Here is a 25,752-nt window from a genome sequence, read left to right as displayed (position 1 = left end):
AGTTAATTCCATCCTTCACACTACTGAATTCATTCAGCATGTCTGCTCAGGCTCCAAGTGTGTCATTTATGATAAGGAGGTGACATTTGAAAGAAATTTGGCAATATTTAATACTGACTCATAAAGGCATGTTCAGAGTATTTATAATATGGAGAGGTTGTACTATGCCTTACTGGTATATTGGGACATCTGCATCTCCCATAAGAAATTTCCATTGCATTTATTATGAGGATAGGGACAAGGCTGAGTGCATTTGTTGACTGAAGTTAAGAGTCTTCTTCCTCCCTGTTCCCTTCATTTTGATAAGAAGGCAAGTTCTGACTGCATCTATCTTTTCTGGATATATCAAATCAAAGCATGAAATCTCAGGTAATAGCACTTCTGCTGTTAAACTGCTAGAACCAAATGAACTGGATTAAATGTGTGTTTTCAAGGCCACCGCAACTGATAGACTTGAAAAAGCATCTCCACGGTACACTGGCAATATGGTGATACACTTTGAGCTATTATCAGCAAGACTGAAAATGTAATAGCCCCTGTATATTCTCTCTGGTTTCCCCACTGTTTTCAAAGTCTGTCTCTCTTCCTGGGTATGCAGCTATTTGAATAATTAATTGGATTCTTCATTTCTTGATGCCAATATAAATTAATATGAATTAGGCATTGGCTCAGGGACTGACCAGTCACTTTGGTGGTCTTCCAAGATTTCGCACTTCTAAAGCAGTGAGGAAGATGGATGATTTTGATTCCATTATGGTGTTTCATGGGCTCCTGGCAAACTCGAGAGCACACTGAGGATCCCAGTGTCCTAACTCCAGGAAGGGGTGGCCTGGTGAATCACTCCTGGGGTAGGCTGGTGTCAGCCATTGACAAGGCAATTTCTATAGTTTTCTGAAAACAGAATTGTGGAATGTACCTCTTGAGCATTATGCAGCTCTTGTATAGAAGCATACATCCTAGTCAGTTGTTCAGGCAGTACAGGTGTATGCAGAATGATGTAGATATGTAAGAGGTGTAGAGTTCACATACAGTACTGTTAAAAACAAGGTAATTAGAATACGTATCTGAAATGGTTTAGATGAATTTGCTTTCCAGAAATGCATGTTCTGTCTGACTGCTGAGTAAACTTATGGGATTACCTCAAAGCTGTGTTGAAACTTAAGTGAGATCAGTCTCAGCCCTAGTAGGAAGAAAATGTGTATGTGTGGGGAAGACCAGATGCTAATAAGGAAGCAGACTTCCTTAAGGTCTTAAGTTGGGGCTTTGTATTGATGAGCACTTTCTAAAGTTGCCAGACATTTCCAAAAGGCCTGCCCAGTTCACTACACAGCTAGTCTGGAGACTGCGACATCACTGTGTTCTAAGTATTTCAAAGAGCTGTCATCTACATCACGAAAAAGATTAAACTAATTCTTTGAAAATGTTTTCCAAAATATATGTGATTGACTGTATGTATCAGTTAATTAAAAGCCTGTTTCCTGACAACTTGCTGTGGTCACTCATATAACATACATATAGTTGAATATATAAGTGATTTTAGACTGGTATTTGTGACTTTGACCCATTTCTTCCCTCACCTGGGAGAGACGACATGAAGAACTGTCATTGCTTCTGTCTGGTATAGTCAGCCTGCTTCTTTCTTGGAACCAGCCACCAACCATCAAAGCATCTGAGAAACGTTGGTTGTAGTCAGCAGTCATGTGGGACTTGTTTGAGGTCTCCAGAGTAAGTGCTACTTTATTAAGTACTTCCTAGAGGGATGTTAGCCAATGAACAGCAGTGAGAAACACCACTCGGTACCTCGCCTGAAGAGACCCCTGATTTATGAAAACTCAAATCTCTCTTCAGCTGCTGTCAGCAGGTCAGGCAATATGGACTTGTATGCCACCACTGTACAGTAGAGTCAGGCAAAGCTATGCAGGTTTATCACTGAAATGGTTCGCTGCATGGCAAAATGATTCTGTGGATTAAAGACTGGCTTGTTGTTGATGGGTCTTTGGGGTGTAGGCAATGAGGAGGTGGTTCTGCTCCACATAACTGGTTAGTTTGCCTGTTAGATAAGAACTAAATTTCCCTTTGCCAGGTTGAAGTTGCCAAATTCATGCAAAATGGTGTACGGTTAAGATTCATTCTGTTATTTTAAGTCGTATCCGTTCATCCTGGTGGTAGATGGCCTGATGTTACCCAGTTTCATCTTAGCTTGGCTACAGCGTTGGGCAATTGCTTGTTACCCTCCAGTCTCTGAAACTGGCTTTCCCGAATATTTTGGATTTGTGATTTTTATGCTCTTAATGATGTTGAAATGTTGCTGTTGGGGACTGTTTTTCTTTATTTTAGTTTATACAGATGATATTTATAGTTTTAGATGCAAAACCTGAAGAGTAAGTATTTTTAAGACAAGTGGCTCTACTTTGTAATGTGATTAACTTTTATTGGGTTTTTTTGACTGCCATAGCATTACATCCCAGGTCTTTCAAATTACTTCTCTTAGAGAAATCTTAAGAGAACAGGTTGACCTTGTACAGTTCTGAAGGCTCCTTCAGCTGGCTGTGGTGGAACAAAGTTGAAAGAAATGTTTTCATTTCTGAAACTCTTGGTGGAAGATGATACACAAGATCTCCTCAGAGCCAGGACTTAGGTCTTTAGGACTGCAGTGTCAGGAAAGAGATGCTGTTTTAACACCTAGAAGTTGAAAGGCTGTGTGCCGTTCTCAGTATGTGAATCACTTATTCAAGCTAGAGCAGGGAGAGTTTGTGCGCGCGTGTGTGTGTTAAGAACATTATTGCCTTTCCAGATTCATTTATACACTCACTAATCATGATGACTGTATGCTGTTTAAAATATAAATGTTTTTGAGCCTATTTCCGGTGTACAGGAGGATATGGTTTGGGAATTTAGCTTTCTGCAGCCAGATGGATTATAGCGTTGCTAAGGAAACAGACTATAAATGAAGTGGCAGCTGAGTGTCCCTAGAACATCAGACTGCTTGAAGCTGGTATTTTAAACTCATTTAGGTGGGTAGATAAATTGATGATGCGATGAGAAGTTAATTTCCTGTATTTTATGGTTCATTGATTTTCATTGCTTTGTTAGTATTTACAAAAGATACCTTAACTTCCCACTCGGACCACCTGGTGTGTGGGTCACTGAACAAAAATTTGCTGTTAAAATTAGAAAATGGACAAAAGCTGTACAGTAAAACATTCTAAAATAATCATTAAAACTACTGCTCAGTGGACGGGTAACTGTGTAACAAAGACCTGGCAGCAGTATGGTCATACTGAAAAACAGGGACTAGGAAGTAAGCTGAGATTCTTCAAAGTACATGGAGAAAATAGAGCTATTACGGACCTGGAGAAGTTACAGATTTTGAACTTAATGTATAAGCTGTTTAATATCTATATTATACCTGTTTGATTAACATACATGAAGTTGCTTAGAGCAAGTGAGTTGAACTGTGGTTTTGATAGTTGCTCTGCCCAAGAAGAGACCTTGGGTCTTTTTTGCTAATGCTTTTGCTGAAAATGTATCAGGTTTCCAAACCAAGGTTATTGACTGATGCAGCAGAATTTATTTTTTTTTTCTTCCCACAGAGAAGGGCAAGCATAGCTGAGCCATTGTAGCTAAGCATGTGGCTGTAGGGATAAAGACTTGACTAAGTAAGCTGAGCCCAGAGGACAGACTGCAATCACTGCTGTTGGTAAGATGGACTGACTGGACAAGGGAAAGGCAGGAAGAGTTCTGAATAGCCCGAAATACCTGCAGACCTCAGACTTCTAAAAGCATATAGACAGGATGTGGATCCTCCCCCTCCCACTTACCAAGGTCTCCAACTTAAGAGGTAGAGTAACACGCTTATTTCTCATTGCTTGCTTTACTTTTAAGTACCTTGTGTTCCTGCAGTTAAAGTCCCTTCTTTGCAGCTTGATGGGCTTGGAAACTGAAATACTAGAGAAGGTAATGGTATCCATGATCTCAGCCTTGTGCGAGTTGTGATTTAAGATAAAAGGAATGACTAGACTACCTAGATAAGATATATTTAGTATTGCAGCCACTTCCAAAAGAACCTGGTGATAGCAGATAGATGTATAGCGAAGGGCAACATAAAAACCTATTGCAAGAGTCTGCTTTGCTGTTTTGAAGTTGTATCCCATGCATACAAGGGTGTAAATTCAAGCATATGGGCAAGTGTTTGTAACTTTATTCAGACATACTGTTTATGGGGCATATCTACTCAAAATGAGACTGATGACTGACATGGACTGAATATGCATGAGTTTCACAGACTATGTTTGCTTAAGAAGAAAAAGAATAAAAGTGGGCTGGGAGGAGAACAGGCAATGGTTGAGTCTGTAGAGCTTCAGAAACTTAGCTACTTGTGTAACAAAAAGGAGATCTGGAAAGATCTTTGAGAGGCTGAAAATGGTAAGAACTTGGCAAGCAAAGATAGTTTGTGAGCTAAATATGAAATGGAAGGCTGAGGAAGGATTTAACGTATATACAGGTGGTCGGTAGAATTGCCATTCTATGTTTTCTGAATTGAAATGAAACTGTTTTCAGTAAAACACATTCTGGAAAATGAGTCATTGTTCCAGCAGTGTTAAAACTCTTCAACATGTAGTGTTTAAACTGTTATTTAATGTACATTGGAGAGAACTGTTTCTGGTCTTTTCAGCCAGGAGAAGCATCACTTCTGATTTTGTATGTGTTCTTTTTGATGTCTTGTACTGAATAATGTTAATTTTAACATTAACAATATTTTAGGGTTTATAAAGAGATTTATAGAGAGACAGAGGCAAGGGTTTCGTTTTCTGATCTCTCATGGTGGATGTCATTACAGTTGTTTTCCTATAAATCTTGCCCATAACTTTGAGTTGTTACTGACTTTTGTGTGTTTCAGTGTTTTAAAAAATTGATAAAAGTCTCTTGGTCTGAATTTTTCAGTGGTTGCTGAGTAGTTGCAATTGAATTAGAAATTGCATATTATTTTTATTGTTCTATTTAGAGTTATCCTGCATGCAAGATTATAAACTCCATACAGTATTTTCTTAGGATCAGTTTCACATTGAAATTGAGACCAAATAAACTTCTCTGTAACTGAAGAAACACTTTGATATTATTTGCAAAATGAGTGAATTGACCATACTTAAACAGCTTTGGGTTAAGTAGGGAAATACGGACTTGAGCTACCGAAGTGGAAGACAGCATGAGTTAATGGGTGACTTCTTCCTGGTAAGATAATACTTGTTTGTAGGTTTGGGGATTTTTAGGTTGGTTGGTTTTGGTTTTTTTTTTTGGGGGGGGGGGGGGGGTGGGAGGGGAGGAGGGATGGGACAGTGGAACAGCATTTTTTGGTAGGTTTGTTTGGTTTTTTTAATATTAATTAAATAAGTAAAATATTAATTAAATAAGTAAAAAAATAGTGTGAAAATCCCTCACTTTTATTACTGAAGGAGCTTTTCCATGAAAACAAGCCTTTCTTAAATACAAGGTTTGTGAACTGGGAACTGCTGTAACTCCATGCATGTGAGACATTTGATTTGGCTACCACTTGTTTAACAGTTCCCAAGTAGCTCAAAACCCCTGAGTAGTGCAAAATCTCTTCAATTAACTGTCAAGTTATTCATAACAAGGAGTTATAAGGTGCTTAAAAAGATTGTTCCTACAAAGGATTTGTATCCTTCAGTTGATGCACGTATTTGTTTGCTTAGCATTGTTACATAAAAAAAAAAAATCAGAAAAAATTGAAATAGTGATCACTTGTATTACATTAAAACAAAAGCGTGCTTTAAAAATCACCAGATTGACTCATTTCAAGATTTTTGGCTTGTAAATTGAATCAATTTTTTAATCTGTTCGTGATGCATGTTCCAAGCCCTGCCTGTCATGTCTCTACAGAAATTTAGTGCCTCTTCTGCATAGGGTCTGAACGTCTGTAATATGTCATCTCACCCTGAGAGTTGTCCAAATGGGAACTCTCAGTTTATGGTCTTTTTTAATCTCTAGTATGAATAGATTTCTAACTAGGATTGTTTCTCAGAAACAATTGCTATCTTGAAAGTGTTATTCCCATTGTCTGGCATGAGACAAAAATAATTCTGAAGCTACTAAAACAATTAGATGACATGGATAACTATTAAGGAGTAGTTTATTTAGTCTCTGTTTCTATGTTATGAAAAGTAAGTTACTATTATAACATGTAGCTGATTATTAATAGACTTATTTAGACTAACAACAAAATATAGGGTAAATCTGGAGAAAAAGCAAAGGAACACAAACAACTGTTAGAGTATTTTGTTCCACTAAGCATTTTATGTTTTATGTTGGCTCAATAGAGATGCTAATAAGTTATTGAAAATATACACACATATACATACCCATGACACGTGTGTGTGTATGTGTATAAGAAGAAAAATGTATAATATAAATACATAAATATGTATATAAACTAAATCTATGTTTAGTTCTCAGCTAAATCCTACCCTTGCAGCCTTTAAGTAGTCTCAGAGCAGGATGCTGCAAGCAGCACCATTTCTGTTGCTGAAATACAGTCACCTCATTTACAGTCACCTTGCTACCAGCACCTCTTCTCTGTGAACCAAGTGCCAAGAAGTAAGATCCATAACATCTGTACTGCAGCAGCAGAATTTGGCTGTAGCATGAGCTGAACACCTGTGTGAAAGGCAGAATCAGGGCTGATCACTTTGCTCTGGAAACTGAACCACATCCCAGGAACCTATTGTGGGCAGCACACTGTGTGAAGAGAGTAGGAATTTGGTCATTTTAATCACTTTTCCATTAGCATCCCTGCATCTTTTTATAAAAAGATGAATTTTTGTTAAAATCAATTTTGTTTCAAAAACCAGGTATGTTTTCTGTGGGAGAGGCAGCTTAATAAATTCCATCAATATAGTATGCTGTTGATGATGGGGTTACCATTTTTATAGGATGAATTTTTTAAGCCCTTGCATTTTGGTAGAAGATAGTGTGCTAACAGCTGTTGTCAAAACTACTGATGAATGAGAAAATCCATCTTCCCCTGTTTTTAGCAGAAAGCAGTGCAGTAGTGTATGCCAGGTGTACTGGGGTGCTACAAAGGAGTTAAGAGTGATGTAATACAAGGAGCCTTTAGATCTTTACCTTATGGTATATGAAGGTGAAACATCTTTACAGAACTCAATCTTCCGTTGAATATACTGGAGAAGTTGCTCTAGTTGAAAAGCCAAAATAGCCTTAGGGCAACTCTATTAAAGCTTTCTGACTTAAAGCAGGCTTTTCTACTTGCCTATTATCTCTGATAGACTGACTTTTTGGTGGAGAAAGGAAGCTTTCAGTATTTCAGTTCATTTTTTCCCATGGTTTGACTTAATATCCCAAGAAAATGTTAAGAAAACTTGCTTAAAAATGGCTGTGGACTAGGTGCAACTAGTTGTAGAGAGCTGTCAGTAAAGTACATAACAAAAGTTATGACTAATTTGAAAAGCGATGGTATACTGAAAACAATTTCATAATATTTTTAAGACCTCTAGCCTGTTGCTAAGTCTTTAACATAATCTGAATGCTTGTGGGAAACGTTTTTAAGTTTAATGGTGTTTAAGATCTCTGTGATTTTTAGTTCTGCTATTTCAGTTCTTTGGAAATGACAGTTGCTGGTTTGGGGAATCGAAATAGACCTAATAAGATGCAAATTCCTCCAAGATCATCAGTAATTACAAGTTTTGCAATGTTCTCGCTTACGGCAAAGCAGTCTTGAATATAAATACCCCTTAGTATATAGAAGCCAAATGTAGATCTTATGCCTTGATCTGTGTACCCCAACATCTCACAGCTTCAGGCCAAAAATGTAAAGCTTTTAGACTTGCTTGCCAGGGTCTGTTTTAGTCCAGATCAATCCTTCTGCTTCAGGATTGGGGAGCTGGGTCCAGGAATGAGTGAGTGAATGAGGAAGAGATCAGGACTACCCTTTCAGTATCTCTGCTAGCTCTAAATGTTGGTATCATCAAGGCTGTAGTTCCACAAGTAGAGCTCTTTGCAGGTACAGGAATCCTTGCATTCAAGTTTCATTGCAGGATCGTGAAGGGTTACAGAGCTTTCCTCCTCTGTTCTTACAAAAAACCTGACTAATCATTTATGATGTTGGGGGGTGGGGGGAGGAATGTAGTTTGGAAACAGTGTTAACCCCTGATTGCCAACAGAAAACTACCCAAAGCAATTTTACCCAGTTAAGAGCAAGCTCTGGAAGATACTCAAATTTAGTAAAATTATCTAGATTTACTTTGGAAAAGTGCTTTTATTTTTTTTTCCTCCTTGGAGGCTTGAAGTGGAAGAACTTTCTAGTTTCTGGTGGTGTTTTGGATGCTTTTCTGAATTGATTTTAAAGATACTTTCATTAAAAGTTGGAAATACTTTCTGTAAACACATAAGTAGAGAGAAGAAAAAGTTCTTATGTTAGAGAATGTGCTTGTCTTGCGGGAAGATCTGACAGGTTGTTGCTGTATTTAATCTGTCCAAGTTCAGTTCCTGGCAGTCTTCTGCCTCCTTGCAAGCCTAGTCGCTTCTTTGACACTTCAGAAAGCCTAAGAGGGAAGATTAACAGTTTATAGTACTTATATCGCTAAAGAGGGAACAAACCAAGTGGTTAAAGTCTATAATAATCAATGGCTATATTTTATCTCTTTTATACATAACTAAATCTGGGACTTGTGTTTTTGCTTCCCACCTTGTTCTCTGGAATACATGTAAAGATCAAATTTTTGTGCTAGTGGGAAACAATTTGTATTAATAGATTATCAGAAAAATCTTTCAGACACTGAGTTCCATTGAGGCTAGATAATGGGTTTGTTCTGCAGAAGGCAGTTTTCTCAGCAGGCGCCAGTCTGGCAAATCTGGCCTTACATTTTGGATGTTTGAAGTTAAGTTGGTTGCAGATACAGAAACTCAGCACTTGAATGGTTGGAGGAACCAGGAGATTATGAGTGGTCTTAAAGTACAGTTTGTTTTTATTGCTTCCATTGTAGAAGGTCATTGTAAACTCAATGGCTGGTTTGTTCTTCACCTTCTTGTACAGCATTTATTTAAAAACTTGTTCCCGAAGGATCCTGACATCTTTTGCTCCAGCGTGGAGGTGATTTACAGATGTTCCAAAAGCTGCTTCTGGCAGAAATTAAAATTGTGTAGCCTTTTGAAAACTAGCATGTGACAGTGTCTGTGTCCCATGTCTTTGTTCTTTTGATTTTTATATATAAACATTTATAAATAAATTGGGTCACTGGGATCTTTTAGTGTGACATAAACTCAGCTTTCAAGGCTCTCTGAAATTTTCTGGCTTCCTTCTGAGAGTATATGGAAAAGCTACATTGAAAATTGATGTTCTCAGGTAACAAGAAGTGTGTCATGATGGAATATGCAGTTTTTAGCTATGTTAGGCCCAGTTTACAGAAATAATTTTAACTACTTGAGGCATAATAGCATTGTGCTGATGATTGATTGGTATGAGAGCATGTAGAGGAAGTGCTGAGATCCTGTATTGAAATTTTCATGGTTTGGTCTTCCTCTCTAGACTTGTTTTCTTGCCCTTGTTTTTCTGATACTGTTACGCTGATATCTTTGCCATTTGGGGAAAATTTATTCAGATTCTTTATGATGTTCAGTAGCACCCTGTGGATTTAAATGACATTTTTTTCTGAGAGGCTTTGGGGGTCTCAAGATCAGGATCCTGATGGTTAAGGCTAATCATGTATTTTAATAGATCCAGTAAGACTTATGGCAGCTAACTGCTACGTGCTTGTCTACAAATTAAATAAATGCATCTGAATGAGAACTAAAACATGTTACTCCAGTCCTGGCAAATGTTACTATTAAATGGTGAGATTCTTATGCTCCACAGGTGAGATAGCTGAGGATCTCTTTGGCTCGATGAAACTTAGGTGCCTTAGTCCTGTCTAAGGTCTATACCTTCTGCAAGAAAGGGGCATGTGATCTGCCTTTTGTCAGGAGACACAGCGTGTTCTACCTCTCCCAATAAATGTAAAGTTCTCTTACAGGAAAAACTTTTGCGATTCTGATCTTGTTCTGCCTTAAGTGTAAATATGTCACCAACTTTTGTTTTTGTTTTTTTTTTGGACAGGTTATTTGGAAAGGGAATACTTTGCTGAACAGAACAGCACAAGATGACTTATGATTCTTGCTCTTCATGGGAGCCTGTCTGGATTGGTATGCTTTTTTATTTTTTTTTTTTAATTTTTTGGTTTGGTTTTTTTTTTGTTAAACTGACATGTAGTGATTGCATGTATAATCCAAAGGTCCACTTAAAATTTGGGAAGTCAAGCATTTAGAAAGCTTCTAACTTGTTAGTTGTATGTTAATAATTAGGTGGAGACTATGAATTAATAGTATATTTTCAACGTTTACTGTTCTTGGTACTACACTGTTCAGTTAGCTCTTCAACATGAATATGGTTAATATGACCATTGTACTAGTGGGAAAGTTAGAAGTCAGGGGGAATATTGTGAGAGTACTAGAAATGAACCTAGAACTGCAGAAGTCCTTTCACATGATCTACAAATTGAGAACATGATTTTTCCCAAGAGCTAAGAAAATAGTTATTTTTTACATTTTGCATATTTGTGGTTTAGAATAGTAATAATGATTCCCATGGCTGATGTTTCTTGACAGTTAATGGCTCTCTGAATTAAGGACAGCAAGAAATATCCTCAAGAGGGCAATTAGTTGTACTTAATGACCCAAAGCAGAGGTGGCTGTTTGCCACAATATTTTCCTATGAAAATTGCCACAGTAGTGTTTGTAGAGTGGAAAAAAGGAAAATTTCCTAAATTAAACTAATGTCTCTTGTGAATAGTTTTATGGGTCATCTACTCATGCAGTGTAGTTGATTAGTTTCAATTTAGGATATGTAAATGAGTATTAAAACTGAAACTGCTAGTTCCTTTTAGGAGGAACAGTTAGGTGAGTAAGAACATTGTCCCTGCTGATTTGTGCTCTGACTCATGCTTTGCACTGGCTTTAGCAGAAAGGATTCCATTGCAATAGTTCCTGCCTCTGCTTAATGGCATAGGAAACAATGCTTGGTTCGTACTGAGAGGGGAGTATGTCCTGGGCAGTTTTGTACAATAATGGGTTGTCAGAGAGCACATACTCGAGTATTTTCTATCAACACATAAATTTTCTTAAACAGAAAATAAGTCCATGGCTTTCACATTTGTTGTTGACTTTATCCTTTTCCCCTAAAAATATTTTGCTTTTAAAATGTTTTTTATGTTGCAAAAATTGTTTTTGCCAAAGTTTACCTTCCAAATAAAACCATCGATACTAGCCATAAAGCATGCAGAAGCTTCCCATTTGTGACCAGTCAAAATATCCCCAAGAAACAGGATCACTGTAACAGGCATTGCTAGCTTCAGGGTTCTGAATAAGAATGATTTCTATGTGCTGGACCAAATCTTGGTGCTGGGCACTACATAAAATATACTTAGTTTTAGCAGATAAATTTAATAAATCATTGAACATTTTGGCAGCTGTTCATAGTGTGTTCTGATCTGCATTAAACATGACTTTATTACGGCACTGTTATGTTCCCTCTTTTGTCTATGTTGGAGTTACTGGTTTTGACTGATGTTGGCTATAATAAAAGATATAATCTTTTATTTCTGGTTGAGCATGCTATCCAAATTTTGAACAGAAACCTTTTAGCTTCAAAAGCTGTTAAAAACAGACACCATAGTTCTAGAAATAATTATATTTGATGAATGAAATTTGTGTGTTATTTAGCTTTAAGTGTGTACTTCATTGAAATAATTGTGTCTGTTATGTTCCATAAAAAGAAAGTTGCATATGAGTGAGAACCTTGCTTGAGAGAAAATGTGCATACCCAGTAATTTTCAGCACTGAAATGGAAAAAAAGTGATTGTGTGAAGCTTTTTTGCATCTGAAAAGAATCAGTAAGAGTACATGTTCCAAAAGTGAGAATGCTGTGACAAAAAGGTATCTGCCTCTTGCTTGAGTACTTTGACCATCAATAAGCTTACCCATTTAAACTGTCAAAGCATGGTTGTCTTTTACAAGCTATGTGATTACCATTCAGCAGTGGCTCTGGCTTTGAAATTACAGGATCTGTCTTTCTCAAAGAGCAAGTGAGGACTGAAATGAAATTGCTGTGAAGTTATCTTATTGGTCCCTTTCAGCTTGTATTTCTATCCGTACGTAATTTGGGGGAAGTTGGAAGGGTAGGAAGAAGGATGCCTTACACAATTTTTGGGAAGCTGGAAGGGTAGGAAGAAGGATGGAGGCGAGGCACATGTTTAATAATCATGTGGATGTTCATGGCAGAAGCCCTTTAAGTAGGGAGAAAAAAAAAAAAAGGGAAAAAATTATGTATCACTGCTACAGAAGGGATCCTCTTGAATTTATTGGCTGAATTGTCAATCACTTTTATGGTGGATGATAGCCAAGAAAGAGCATAACTAAGTTGCCTGCAGGTTAAATAAGTGTAACTCCAAAGCACATGTGAGCATGCAGATTCAGTATGCTGTGCACAGAGAGTTTTTCATACCTCGGAGTGATAAACAGTACAGAGAAGGATGCTGCCTGGAAACCATCAGGAAGCAATGAGCACAGGAGCAACACTCGAGAGTTTCTTTCTACCTGGGATCCAAAGCCTGCAGTCTTCTTATTAGGTTAGGCGTCTTGTTTGCAACAGCTGATCACCACTCACTCTTTCGTCCTTCTTGAAAAGAAGATAAGGCTGATGACTTGTGCAACAGCCAAATGGCTAACACTCGCTTCCCACTTTAAGCACTTGGCTAGGTCCAGGCAGCAGCTTGCATGAGGTCATTCTCCTCCTCTTCTCTTAACACTGTACAGAAAAGCATACAGGCTTCACACTGAGGAGAGAAAGCACAAAACAGGAAGTAGCTATTTGCTTAGAGAGCTGGCATGGTGACAGAGCATACATGAGATTATTTTTCTTAGTCACTTTTTCTGGATTTGTTAGGAATAGTCTGTAGACACCTGTGAGTCCTTTGTCCTTTGCTGTATACTGGATGCTGCTGGCTTGAGAAATGCAGGGTAGTACAATCTTTTTGACTAAGGGTGCAGAACACTTTTGCTCCTGCTCCCCTTGTCTGGTTCCTTCTGTTTAGAAGGATAATTTGTCATAAAGCAGTATTTTCTAAAACTTTGATTCTTTACCTTGGAACATTTGGAGTTTGTTTTGTTTTGGTTTTTTCCTCTTTAGAGCTTTTATGATACATGTTATCATCTGAGGCTCTGCTGAACTTCGTACTGCAGAGTGTAAAGTTGTGTGGCATAAATATGTTAAAGAGCTGTAAAATTAACCTAAGTGAGCAAATTCTGTTGTATGTATTTAAAGTTAGTAAAGTAACTGCATGTATGTGCTCAAAATGTCTGTATTCAAATCAGGTGGCTGTGTACCCTTTGCAGTCAGCACAGGGAGATGGGCGCTTTATGAGGGTGATTCACCTCTTCCTGACATGGACATCTGTATAAAGATCATGTGAAATATGTCCTAAATTGCCTTCTAAATCCACCGAAGCTCTATGGCACCCACAGCATCCTGTGGCACGTATTTTCACAATTAATTGTGAAATAATTTCCTGTTCCGGGCTCCTCAGTTCAAGAGAGACATGCACGTACTAGACAGAGTCCAGTGAAGGGCTACAAAGATGATGACAAGACTGGTGTGTCTCTTCTATGAGGAAAGCCTGAGAGAGCTGGGACTGTTCAGCGTGAAGCAGAGAAGGCTCAGGGGGATCTTATCAATGTATATAAATACCTGTAGGGAGAGTGCAAAGAGGACAGGCTCTTTTAGCAGTGCCCAGTGGCAGGACCAGAGGCAATGGGCACAATCTGTAACACCAGAGGTTCCCCCTGAACATCAGGAAATAATTTTTACTGTGAGGGTGACTGAGCACTGGCACAGGTTGCCCAGCGAGGTTGTGGAGTCTCCATCCATGGAGATACTCAAAAGCCATCTAGGCATGGTCCTGGGCAACTGACTCTAGGTGTCCCTGCTTGAGCAGAGGGGTTGGACAAGGTGACCTCTAGAGGTCCCTTCCAACCTCAGCCATTCTGGGATTTTGTGATTCCTTTGGCTTTTCCAATTCTTACATTATGAGAGACATCATTGACATTCCCTGTGCCACTAACAATTCTGTAGACCTTCATGATAACTTTTTCTAGTCACTTTTGAAAGGAGATCAGATGGAGCAGAACTGAACATAGTACTGAAAATAAAAGGTGCCGTGGATGCGTATTGTAGCAGGTAGTGTATGTAAATATACGGTGTATGTAGGTAAGTCCTGCTTTTCTTCTTGGTTTCTTTGCTAACAATTTTAAACACTTGGCTGATGTTTTCCTAAATCAAACTATCAAAACTTGAAGATGTGTTTTTCTTCTGGGTGGTAATCGATGATTTAGCATCTGTTACTGTGCAGATAGCCTTTTTGCTATATGTGCATAGCTTTACCTCTAGCAACACTGAATTCTATCTGTCAGTCTGTTAGTCACTAGCTGTCATGAGATCCGTCTGAACCTCTTTATAGCTGACCTTTGTTTTTATTAAATTGCTCTGAAAACAGTTTATGTTCATCATAGCAAATGTTATGGTTTCACATTTCTTTCTTCTCCCCTATAGATTGAAGAGCTTGAACCCCAGTATAGATTTTCTTCGTAGGATCATTCTGATGACCTTTTTCAACTGCAAAACTAACTGCTGCTTGTTTTGTTTCCTATTCTAAACTGATTATTGTCTGTGAGAGGGCTTTACATTTATCTAATGGCGGATTAATTTCTTTTAGAGCCTTGGTGGAGAGACCTTGTCAAGACCAATCAGAAATGCAAAAGTTACCTTTGCTGGCTTATTGTTTATAGAGCTCTAAAAGATACTGCCCTGGGGAACTAATTTTCTGTACTCCATGATTTTAAATCCAGAATTATTTGTTGAATTTATGCTCTTTTGCAGTCCCTGCAGAATGCTACAGATTCCTTCCCTCTTCGGTGTTCTTGGTTTGTGGAGTCATAAACCTCGGTGGAACTTCGGGTGAGATTTTCATGTTCATTGTAAAATTCTTGCTTATTTATCCTGGAAAGCTGTATTAACCTTTCTGCTGTTGGTTACAGATTTTATTCTAACAAATATATTGAAGATGGCTAGTAAAGGAAAGGTTTATAAAGACCTTTATAAAGAAAGAAAAGTTTTGGCTGCTGTGTATGCTCTTGCTTGTAATTAACATTGAGGCTTTCTCTAGAAGAGTTACTGTAAAATAAAAATGAAAGGGAGAGAAGGGAGAGAAAAGGAAAATGTAGAATAAAGTTAACAATTTGGCATTTTTGCAAAATTTCAACATACATACTTAATATACTCTTGCAGAGTTTAAGAATCTTCAAAATATAATAGGATAATATAGAAGATTATGACATTCCCTCCCATTCAAGCAGGAAGACCTCTAGAAAGTGGAATTTGTATGACTCTGTATTGGGTTTGCATGGCAAGGTTTTGGTAGTGGGGGGGCTACAGGGGTGGTTTCTGTGAGAAGCCACTAGAAGCTTCCCCTATGTCCGATGGAACCAATGCCAGCTGGCTCCAAGATGGATCTGCCGCTGGCCAAGGCCGAGCCTATCAGCAGCGGTGGTAGCGCCTCTGGGATAATGTATTTAAGATGGTAAAAAGTTACTGCACAACAGCAATGGCAGCTAGAGAGAGGAGTGAGAATATGTGAGAGAAACAGCCCTGCAGGCTCCCGTGCTGGCGCAGGCTTCTGGCAGGACCTGCGGACCCGTGGAGAGAGGAGCCCACGCTGGAGCAGTCTGTACCTGAAGGACTGCAGCCCGTGGAAGGGACCCGCGCTGGAGCAGTTCATGGAGTACTGCAGCCTGTCGGAAGGACTCATGTCAGAGAAGTTTGTGGAGGGAGGACTGTCTTCTGTGGGAGGAACCCCATGCAGGAGAAGAGTGTGAGGAATCCTGCCCCTGAGGAGGAAGGAGTAGCAGAGACAATGTGTGATGAACTGACTGCAACTCTCACTCCTTGTTCCCCTGCGCTGCTTAGGTGGAGGAGGTGGAGAATGAGCCCGGGAAGGAGGGAGGGGTAGGAGGAAGGTGTTTTAAGGTTTGGTTTTATTTCTCACTGTTCTACTCTGATTTGGTTGGTAATAAATTAAGCTAATTTCCCCAAGTTATGTCTAGTTTTGCCTGTGATGGTAACTGGTGAGTGATCTCTCCCTGTCCTTATCTCAACCCATGAGACTTTTGTTCTATTTTCTCTCCCCTGTCTGGCTGAGGAGGGGAGTTGATAGAGTGGCTTTGGTGGGCACCTGGCATCCAGCCAGAGTCAACCCACCACAGACTCAGTGAAATTAGGATGTTGATAATAATATCCCTTCATGATACCATTGTAAATTAAAGGAGACAGAGAGGTTAATAATTTGTCTTAGAAAAAATGCTGAAGGTGATGTGGCCCTGGAAATCATCTAGCAATATTGAGCTTGCAGATAGGAAGGGAATAGCTTTGCTATGGAATGAGAGGAGTGGGTCATAGTGCTGATGTTTCTTGATGAATCCTTGGCAGTAGCCTGAGCAGGCTTGCATTTGGATCACTAGAAGTCCAAACTGGAGACATAGGTTAGACTTTGTTGTCTTACAGTTCATTTCTTTGTTGGTGAAGTATTATCCAGGGAAGAGTAAACTTTTGATCCTCCACAAAGCATGTGGTCCTTGTGTAAACTCCTAAAAACATTCCTTCCTCCCTTCACATTTGCCCAATGTTGATACCAAACGGAACCTGCATAAATACTGCTGGCAGCATTTGTGTTACCAAACATAAGCTTCTTGAGTTATTAGCGCAAGCTTGTCACCATGTGCAGAGATGGAGGAGATGGATTGCCCTCTGAAGATGCCTATATCCCTCTTCTGACTAAAACCATGAAAACAGCCTGAAGTGACTACTACAGTCATCCAGAATGAATGAAGTGAATCCCACTTCATGTTTCTGGCTATGGTGATCTCTTTTTTTAAAGGGCATAGAATCCTTCTTGTTTCCAGCTTGATCAGATGCCAGAGTGCTCCGGGAACATTTAATTTAATAGTGCCAGATAGAGGGGAGGAGTTCTATGAAGAGCTGGCACTGAAAAGGGGAGACAACTCTCAACTCCTTTGCGTTTTATTTGTCTGTAAGAACAGTACATGTAATAGTACAATATATGTAATAATAGTACAAGACAGTACACCTAAACTATAAAAGGAAGTGTTGCATTGTATCAGCATAACAATGAGGGAGAGAGTTCAGCAGAATGTTTAAGGATTAGATCTACATGGAAAAAGAGGGCACACATGGTTAAATTATATGGGATACCAAGATAAGTTAACAAAGACATGTCTAGACCAGTGAAAGCGGGAAAGCTTGCTGCAGGAGGAAGGGCTGTAGCAACTGAAGAAGGGTTAGTTTCCCGCACCTTGATATGAGTTGGTCACTAAATGAACCAAATTGAGAAATACTTTAATCCTGTGGACAAGTTATCTAATAACAGGTTAGGATGTTTTACATGTTTTTCCTGAGGCATCTGCTGCTGCTGACTGACACGGAACCAGGGATTCTTTATTATGTAGGACAGCTCAGATGGGTAGACTTCTCGGTGCTTACCAAACAGGCAGATAGGCAATACTGATACTTTTTAAGCTATTTGGAAATGTTATTAAGATTTCCAGCTGTAGGCAATTTCAAAATAAAATAACAAAGTTTTTAAAAATTGAGATTTAAATAAAGATACTGATCTGATTTATTCACTCTAAATCCGTAAAGTTTGTGTTTGAAAACAAAAGTTTTCTAATCCTTGTTATAGTAGAAAAAAAGCTTGGTGAGTGAGAGTATTGTACAGTATCGACAAGACTACAGGAGCAGGATCTGTAAGAAAAAGACCAAATATTAGAGACTGCTGTGACTGGTGCTTAAGTAAATAGTGTTGACCTAAAGTATAAATATGTATGAAAGCAGAGCAATTGTTTGGTTCCTGTTGGTTTTGGACAGTCTTACTTTGTTTCTTCAAATTTCTTTCTTCTTTTTCAGATGGAAATACTGATATGAATTTAAGAACTTTGATGCTTTCAGATGTTGAATTTTGATTTGTTAAATAACCGGGAATAAAATACTGCCTGAACAAGATGAAATGCCTTGAAGACCTTTGGTTGTGCTTTAATTTCTCCTGAAGCAATGGTTTTCTCAGCAATGTTGACGCTGGCCCACTCTGGGACCTCAAATGCTACTTTTATTGTTTATGAAAATGCCTATACGAATTTTACCACTCCCCAGTTCTTGCTTCATAGTGGCACAACCCAGCCATTGAGATATAGTTCAGGTGCCGTGCTCACCACTGAGAGAAGTACTTTTCTGGTAAACACTACAGCTATCCTGCCATCGCAAGAAGTTTTCAGGAGCCTGAGTTTGCCACTCCAGATCATTCTTTCTGCTGCTATGATATTTATCCTGTTGGTTTCTTTCCTTGGAAACTTTGTTGTCTGCCTCATGGTCTACCAGAAGGCAGCTATGCGATCTGCAATTAACATCCTCTTAGCAAGCCTGGCTTTTGCAGACATGCTGCTGGCAGTGCTGAACATGCCTTTTGCTCTGATAACAATCATTACCACTCAGTGGATTTTTGGGGATATATTCTGCAGAGTCTCTGCCATGTTCTTCTGGGTTTTTGTCATAGAGGGGGTAGCCATTCTTCTTATTATTAGTATTGACCGATTTCTTATCATAGTTCAGAGGCAAGATAAACTGAACCCTTACCGTGCAAAGATTCTCATTGTGATTTCCTGGGCAGCATCCTTTGTTGTTGCTTTTCCGTTATCAGTAGGGAATCCTAATCTGCAGATACCCTCAAGAGCACCTCAGTGTGTTTTTGGCTACTCTACAAGCCCAGGTTACCGAGCCTACGTGATAGTTGTCTTGCTAATTTCTTTTTTTATTCCATTCCTGGTAATGCTGTATTCTTTTATGGGCATACTCAACACCGTCCGCCACAATGCGGTTCGTATCCATAGCCACCCTGATAGCATATGCCTCAGCCAGGCCAGCAAACTTGGTCTCATGAGCTTACAGAGACCTTTTCAGATGAATATTGATATGAGCTTTAAAACTCGTGCCTTCACAACCATCTTGATTTTGTTCCTTGTCTTCATAGTCTGTTGGGCACCCTTCACCACTTACAGCCTTATAGCCACATTCAACAGCCACTTCTACTACAAGCACAACTTTTTTGAGATAAGCACTTGGCTCCTTTGGCTCTGCTACCTCAAGTCTGCACTGAACCCACTGATTTACTACTGGAGGATTAAGAAGTTTCATGATGCATGCTTGGACTTGATGCCCAAATACTTCAAGTTTTTGCCACAGCTACCCGGCCATACAAGGCGGCGCATTCGACCCAGTGCCATCTATGTGTGTGGAGAGCATCGGTCGGTAGTTTGAACTTGTGGTTGTTTGACAACGATTGTTATTTTCTGGGATTATTTGTTTTTAGGCTTTAGGTTGAATTTTTTGTGTTGTTTAATATGGCTTTTTCAGTGTGGCCATACCTTATAACTTGATTAAATTTTCCAGTACTCTGTGCAATTTGGGGAGGAAAGATAGAGGGAGGGAAAGTGATTGGTTATAGTTGGGTTTACTACCAGAATACAATGTAAACAAAATAACAAATGTTACCTCTAGGATTCCATGGAAATCCATTCTTTTAAATGAAAACTACATTTGTAACATTTTGTCAGGTTTATGCTTACTAGGCCTGCAATTGCATCTAATTGTAGGGACTTTTTATGCTGCTAAGATACGGTATATTTAGTTGGTGTAACTTTTCTGAAAAATGTTGCTGCTGTCTGCCAATGTATTAGAGCCAAAAAGTCTCATTAGATTACTTATATTTAATTTTAACAATATTTCAGAAGTTTTCATGGTAACACTAGAAAACTTTTTTCTTTTTGTTAATATTTCCATTAATATTTTGTGCACTTTACAAAATTTATTATAGAATTTGTTCATTGGAATATTTTGTTCTGTATTGAGGGGGTATTATTATTATTTGTTATATTGGTGAATTTCAATGAAAGACCCTTGTAAGCTCTAGGAGGGCAATTTATGTCGGTATAGCTACATGTACAGTTATAGATTTGCTGTTTTTCTAACAATTGATCAAAAGTAACATTAACTGCTCAGTTATAAGGGGAGTTGGAAGGAGAAAATGGAGGAATGAAAGGGAAAGAAAGCAATGAAAATACCCTGTCCTGAGGTTTAGACTAACACAATATTTAGAAAAACAGAGTACATGTGAAAATGGTCACAGGGAGAAAGGATGGCTGTAGTTGTTACTCTAGGCTGTTACAAGCTATCCAAACCTGATGGTATACCTGAAAACCTATCTGAAATTGTGACTTTGGGCCTATAATTTATACTGTGTTGGTATGATATAGTGCTCTTTCTGCTTGGAGCGTCTATAAGGCTAGCTGTGCTCTACACTGCTGAAATCATGCTGTCAGGCATTCGTTGGGATAGAATTAGAAAGAGTAGGGTGAACCAGCAAACAAATAGCACATGAATCATAGTTGAGGCTAGGACTTAGTTTACATAGTAATTACAGGAGAAAAAAGTCCTCAACTTGCTTGTTTTCCAGTTTTAGACCCAAACCATAAACTGTTAATCATAGAATCACAGAATGGTTTGGGTGGGAAGGGACCTTAAAGATCATCTAGTTCCACCCCCCCTGCCATGGGCAGGGACACCTTCCACCAGACCAGGTTGCTCCGAGCCCCATCCAACCTGGCCTTGAACACTGCCAGGGATGGGGCATCCCCAACCTCTCTGGGCAACCTGTGCCAGTGCCTCACCACCCTCACAGGGAAGAACTTCTTCCTTACAGCTAATCTAAATCTACCCTCTTTGAGTTTAAAGCCATTACCCTTTATAATAGTTGGCCAGCAGAGTTTGCTGGGGATGTAAGTTAAATTCCCCTTTTTCCCTCTGATGCTACTTTACATTGATTTTTCGTTGCATCTTTTCCTCTATGATGCCTGCTGCCTCAAGAGTTTGCTCTGCTGTTCTCGTCTGTGAAGCATCAGCTTTTCTCCCTGAAATGCCAAATCACCTTTCTGATTAATATTGGGCTGTCTCAGTACCTGCCTGGAAAGCAGAAAGGCAAAGGTTTTCCTTGATGATAGCAATTCAGACTCAGATGTTTTATTTTAATCAACTAAATAAATATTTAATATGAAGTAAGTAAAACTAAGACTTAGGTTTGGGCTTTGAAGCGAGATCCCCAGTTGCTCTGAGGCTGGGGAAGAGTGCCTGCAGAATTTGTGTGTCCTTGCAGTGGGCTTTTTGGGGCTGTCTGTGGCTGAGCACAGGAGAATTAACATACAACAAACTTATCAACCAGGGCTAGGGTTTGTGCTTCTCTTGCTTTCATCTCTCTTTCAGTACCCCAAAGCATGGGGACCTCTTCATTGTTCTTGTACCCAAGGAGAAAATAATAGCAATTTTATCTATTTCTATCTATCCACACAGTATAGGACTTTTCCTTCCTACACATATTCATGTGTAGGAAGGAAATGCCATGTTCTGTGTGGATGTCCAGGGACTGCTTGCTTCCCGAGGCCAGCTAAACATTTACACCCCAGATTTTATTTAGGTCTTCAGTGAAAAACTAGTTTGTTATCTCTGTTCTTCTCATTGACAACTATTGGTAAAAGTGTTGGGAATATTTGAATTTTAGGAGTATAAAAGGAACAATTTTGAATTTAGTAATTTCATTTTTTTTAAAAAAAGCTGCTAGCTGAGGTTGTGGGTTACATGTAAAGGCACCTAGGCAGTGGTGATGTTATTGATGTCCATGCTTTCCATTTCTTGTCAACTTCACTGATGATGGTACGGATTTTTTGAATCAAAATGACAGGCAGTAAAGGAATTCGGCTGTAAAACAGAGTGTTTTAGAGTATCTTTGCAGTATAGCTTTTATTTCTCAATTACATTTACATTGATAGTGGAAGTTTATGACCTGGTTAGTAGGGATTTTCTGTTTCAGAGCTGTCATGCCTGCTTGTCTGAAAGCTGCAAAGTTGTGCTTAAAGCTAATGTAATAGAGTGAGAGCATACACTGCCTAAGATGGCAGGAACAGGTATTTTTGCTGTCTTCCAGAGCTATAATGTAAGAGGTTTGAATGAATGTCGTAAAACGTGGTAATTCAAAAAGGAAAGATGATGAGTAATACAGGAAAGTTAGTGAAATTACTTTCTTTAAGGGGGGAGGGGGAAAACATTTTGTGGAGGTTTCATAACCTCTGATAAGTACTGGCTGTGAAGTAGAAATTATGAACATCAAAGACAGTTAATTTGCCTTGATAATTTAGTGTTTGTTTACATTGACTGTAACAAAGTTTCCATTCAGAGCTGATACTTGGAGAAAAGAAACCCAAACTGTGTGGCCCAAATTCACAGTTGACTTACATGGTGGTACAGTATTCACACTTACCAGGTTTTAGCAGTGATCAGAGCATACAGTGAACAAAAGGGTGTTCAAAAAAAGAAACAAGGTCGCATAGAAGTACTTATGTGTTTACAGACCATTTGGGCTATTATGTCTAATATACTGTCTTTAGAGCAGTGCCTTGATAATTACAGCTGAAGTCGAAGGACCAAGTTGAAGACTGCTAAACTGCTCAGTCTTGCTGTCTGTGATCCTGCCAAGATCAGCATAACATTGCTAACATTTGTAATATTAAAATGCATATGTGTTGGCAGGATCAGGGCTACTGAGGCATTTTAGTGGGCTTGACCTTGACCAAGACCAAGGATTTTAAAAACTGAAATTGATCCTTCTTGACTCTACTGGGGAATTATAATCTTCTTCCTCTCCAGAAATGATACTCGTTACTAAACTGTATTCCCTCATGTTACATTTTCAGAAACCTTTGGTATGGAGGAGTGAAATGAATGTATTTTGAATTATGTTGCAGTTTAATTCATTCTGTCAAAGCATGCTGCTTACACAAGTCTCATTTGTACAAATCTATTGCTAAAATGATTCTTTTGTACTCAAAGTTGTGTATTTTTGACATTTCTTGTTACTCATGTAAAAATATTTATGTATATAGAGAAGAAAATTGTTTTGCCTCTTATTGCTTTCTGTTACTATTTTTTCCCTTGTATGCTTAATGCTTTCATATTTTCTTTTATTTGAGCATATGCATAAACAACTGCAAGATTTCAGTGGTCTTTCTGCAACCGTTTGAGACTTTTAATTCTCAAATCATTCAACAATGCCCTCTTTGAAAGAGATTTTGATTTATTTTTGTGTGAAAAATAAAAATTCAGAGCACAAGTTTTTTGCGGTTGGAATGGTGAGGAATTTCTTAAGTCCAGTTTTCCAGGAGCCACTATGCCATTATGAACTGGTTTGATCGTTTTTTGAGGAGTAGTCATTTTCTGATGTGGAAAAACCTTGAATTACTGTTTTAAAACAGGCTGTTAAGTAGAATGGCATTGTCTTTTCTGTACATATTATACCTGTGAAAATACCTGAGAAACAAAAAAAAAAAGAAAGAAAAAATAAACATGAAGATTCTACAAATATATAGCAAAAGTCTATAGCATTGCTCTATCTTTCTGCATTTACAGGTTTCTTTAATGCCCAACTTCATAGTTTCAAACACTTTATTTTATCTGTATATTAAATAACAAAGATTGTTTGCCCGATTTAGATGGTTTTGTTTAAGCCAAAATGTTTCTTGTCTAAAGAATTTACAGAATGCTCTTTTCTGAGGCATTGGGGTAGAGATGTGTCAATATATCTAAAACAAATAAAATAATATCCAGAAGAAGAGAAAGCCTAAAAAGAAAATAACTTTCCTAAAAATACTACCTGAACTGGATGTACTACCTTTAAGCTAGAACTGAGTGGTTAAGATCATCTTATTATGCAATAAATAAAGCAGGCAGGGGTGCTGCATGGCATCGTTCATTTCAACACAAGACAGTGACCTTTATGATTGAAGTGCTCCATGTTTGTATGTGATGGATTATTCTCCATATTAGTAGAATGAAAAATGTTCAGCATCTTGGCTGTTTTGGGGAAATTTTTCAGCTTACTAATGATGTAGCAGCTACTCTGCTGGAGTAATTTCTCTAAATGGTAGAGTCTGAAGGCTTGTCCCTAAAGAATGCCTGAGAGGGGATGGGTATTTCCAGTTGCTTGGGAATGGCCTTGCTTGGCTGCCCACATGCCTAATTTTAAGACTCCTTCCCTGTACCTCTGCAACAACCCCTTTTTCCTCCCTTCTCCTCTCCTCATCCCTTACACCTCCCTGAGGTAGCGCCTTCTTTGCTGCTGTGTTGCAGCAGGTACGGTGGTGGCAGGAGACGGTGCTGATGGCAGGAGGAGGTGGAGGTGCCTGGAGAAGTGTGGAGCCAGCAAGCCTCTTTCACCTAGTGCTGCTCCCTCCCATCTTGAGTACAGTTTGGACCATCTGTGACAGGCTGAGGGTGAGTTTTACCACCTTTAGTTATAAGATTTGGGCTGTCAGGGAAGAGCTGTTACAAGAGCACGTGTATTTGCCTCTAGTGCTAGTGCAGGATTCTGGTTTTATCGCCAGTAGTGTTACAGGTTTTATCGCACCCTCGTCTTTCGGCAACTGAGCTACAACAGCCTGTAGCCAATTCGTGGCTGAACGAGAATCCCTTAGCTGACTTCTGTCTGTGTGAGTGCCCTGGGAACGGGACCTACTGGTGAGCATCCACCAGAACAGAAGTTCCTGCAGCTTGCTCTCAAAACAAAAATGCCATCCATGAAGTCAGTCACAACTCTGCTTGGATATGAGGGGGAAAAGAGCCTTAAGCTGGTGACTGCACTGTGTGGTGGAGGAAACTGTGAGTTGTAGTGGGTGTTACTTCTTAAGTGCCCCTTACAGAGCTGATGTTTGTTTTTTAAAATGGAGTTATGGATACTTTATGCACAGAATACTGTGTTGTGTTGTTCTACTTTATTGTGTGACAGTGAATGCAGCTTGATATCAAATCACTAACAGTACTGCAGATAAATGATAATATTCATAAATACCAAAGTAGAACTTGTTCCTGTTTTATTATGCAGTCTAGATAACCAGCTTTGCTGGTGTGTGGGTGCAGTACATAGCAATAATGAGACATACTCCTTGTTTAATTGGTGCTCTGCCTTAAATAGATTACTGCAATTCAAACTGCTGTGGTTGACCTGAAATAAAATTAAGCCTGTTCCCCAACATGACTAGGAATTACAGTAGAACTGCCCTGTCTGTTGAAAGAGAAGGTCTGTTCCTCCAGGAGTCAGTTAAACTGATCTCCCAAGGGGATGCAGTCAGAGCTGTGATAAATTTAACAGTGTCTCCTTTTGATTTACCAGGCCTAGGCTCTGTGTCAAAGGCAGAGGGGAGATTTTGGTGACTGAGGGTATTGCCTGAAGACCTGGGATGGGAAGAGGGAGGTACTGAAGCTTACACAAAAATGTCGATGCTAAAGTATAGTTTAAGCCCTGCTAGTCTTTGGGGTGTTAGTACTATCTTTTTCTGAAAAAAATCATTCCTTTCAAAGGAGGAGAGAGGAAGTGGCATCTTTTCCATGATCTTTTGCTTCTTTATTGATGCTTCAACTGGGAGAATAGTAATTTTGTTTTCCTGGACTTGGATTTCCTTCCCTTCCTC

The 25,752-nt window shown here is 39.0% G+C and overlaps 1 protein-coding gene across 3 annotated transcripts in view; it reads left to right on the top strand.

The window, feature by feature from the left end:
- Positions 1 to 23,130, top strand: part of GPR63 (G protein-coupled receptor 63) — a 30,256-nt gene extending 7,126 nt beyond the window's left edge. Inside the window, exons 1-4 of one of the 3 annotated variants that reach the window (XM_049817658.1) lie at positions 3,616 to 3,841; positions 10,127 to 10,212; positions 14,999 to 15,076; positions 18,098 to 23,130. In XM_049817658.1, coding sequence (XP_049673615.1) covers positions 18,242 to 19,501 — 1,260 coding nt within the window. In that variant the 5' untranslated portion in view covers positions 3,616 to 3,841; positions 10,127 to 10,212; positions 14,999 to 15,076; positions 18,098 to 18,241 and the 3' untranslated portion in view covers positions 19,502 to 23,130. Of the gene's footprint in view, positions 1 to 3,615; positions 3,842 to 10,126; positions 10,213 to 14,998; positions 15,077 to 16,904; positions 17,004 to 18,097 lie in introns of those variants that run through there. The other 2 variants (XM_049817657.1, XM_049817659.1) reach the window with 2 other exon arrangements.
- The last annotated feature ends 2,622 nt before the right edge of the window (positions 23,131 to 25,752 follow it).

The sequence above is a fragment of the Accipiter gentilis genome, chromosome 15 (genome assembly GCF_929443795.1).
Source record: "Accipiter gentilis chromosome 15, bAccGen1.1, whole genome shotgun sequence".
Lineage (NCBI taxonomy): Eukaryota > Metazoa > Chordata > Aves > Accipitriformes > Accipitridae > Astur > Astur gentilis.
This window is presented reverse-complemented; position numbering and strand designations above follow the sequence as displayed.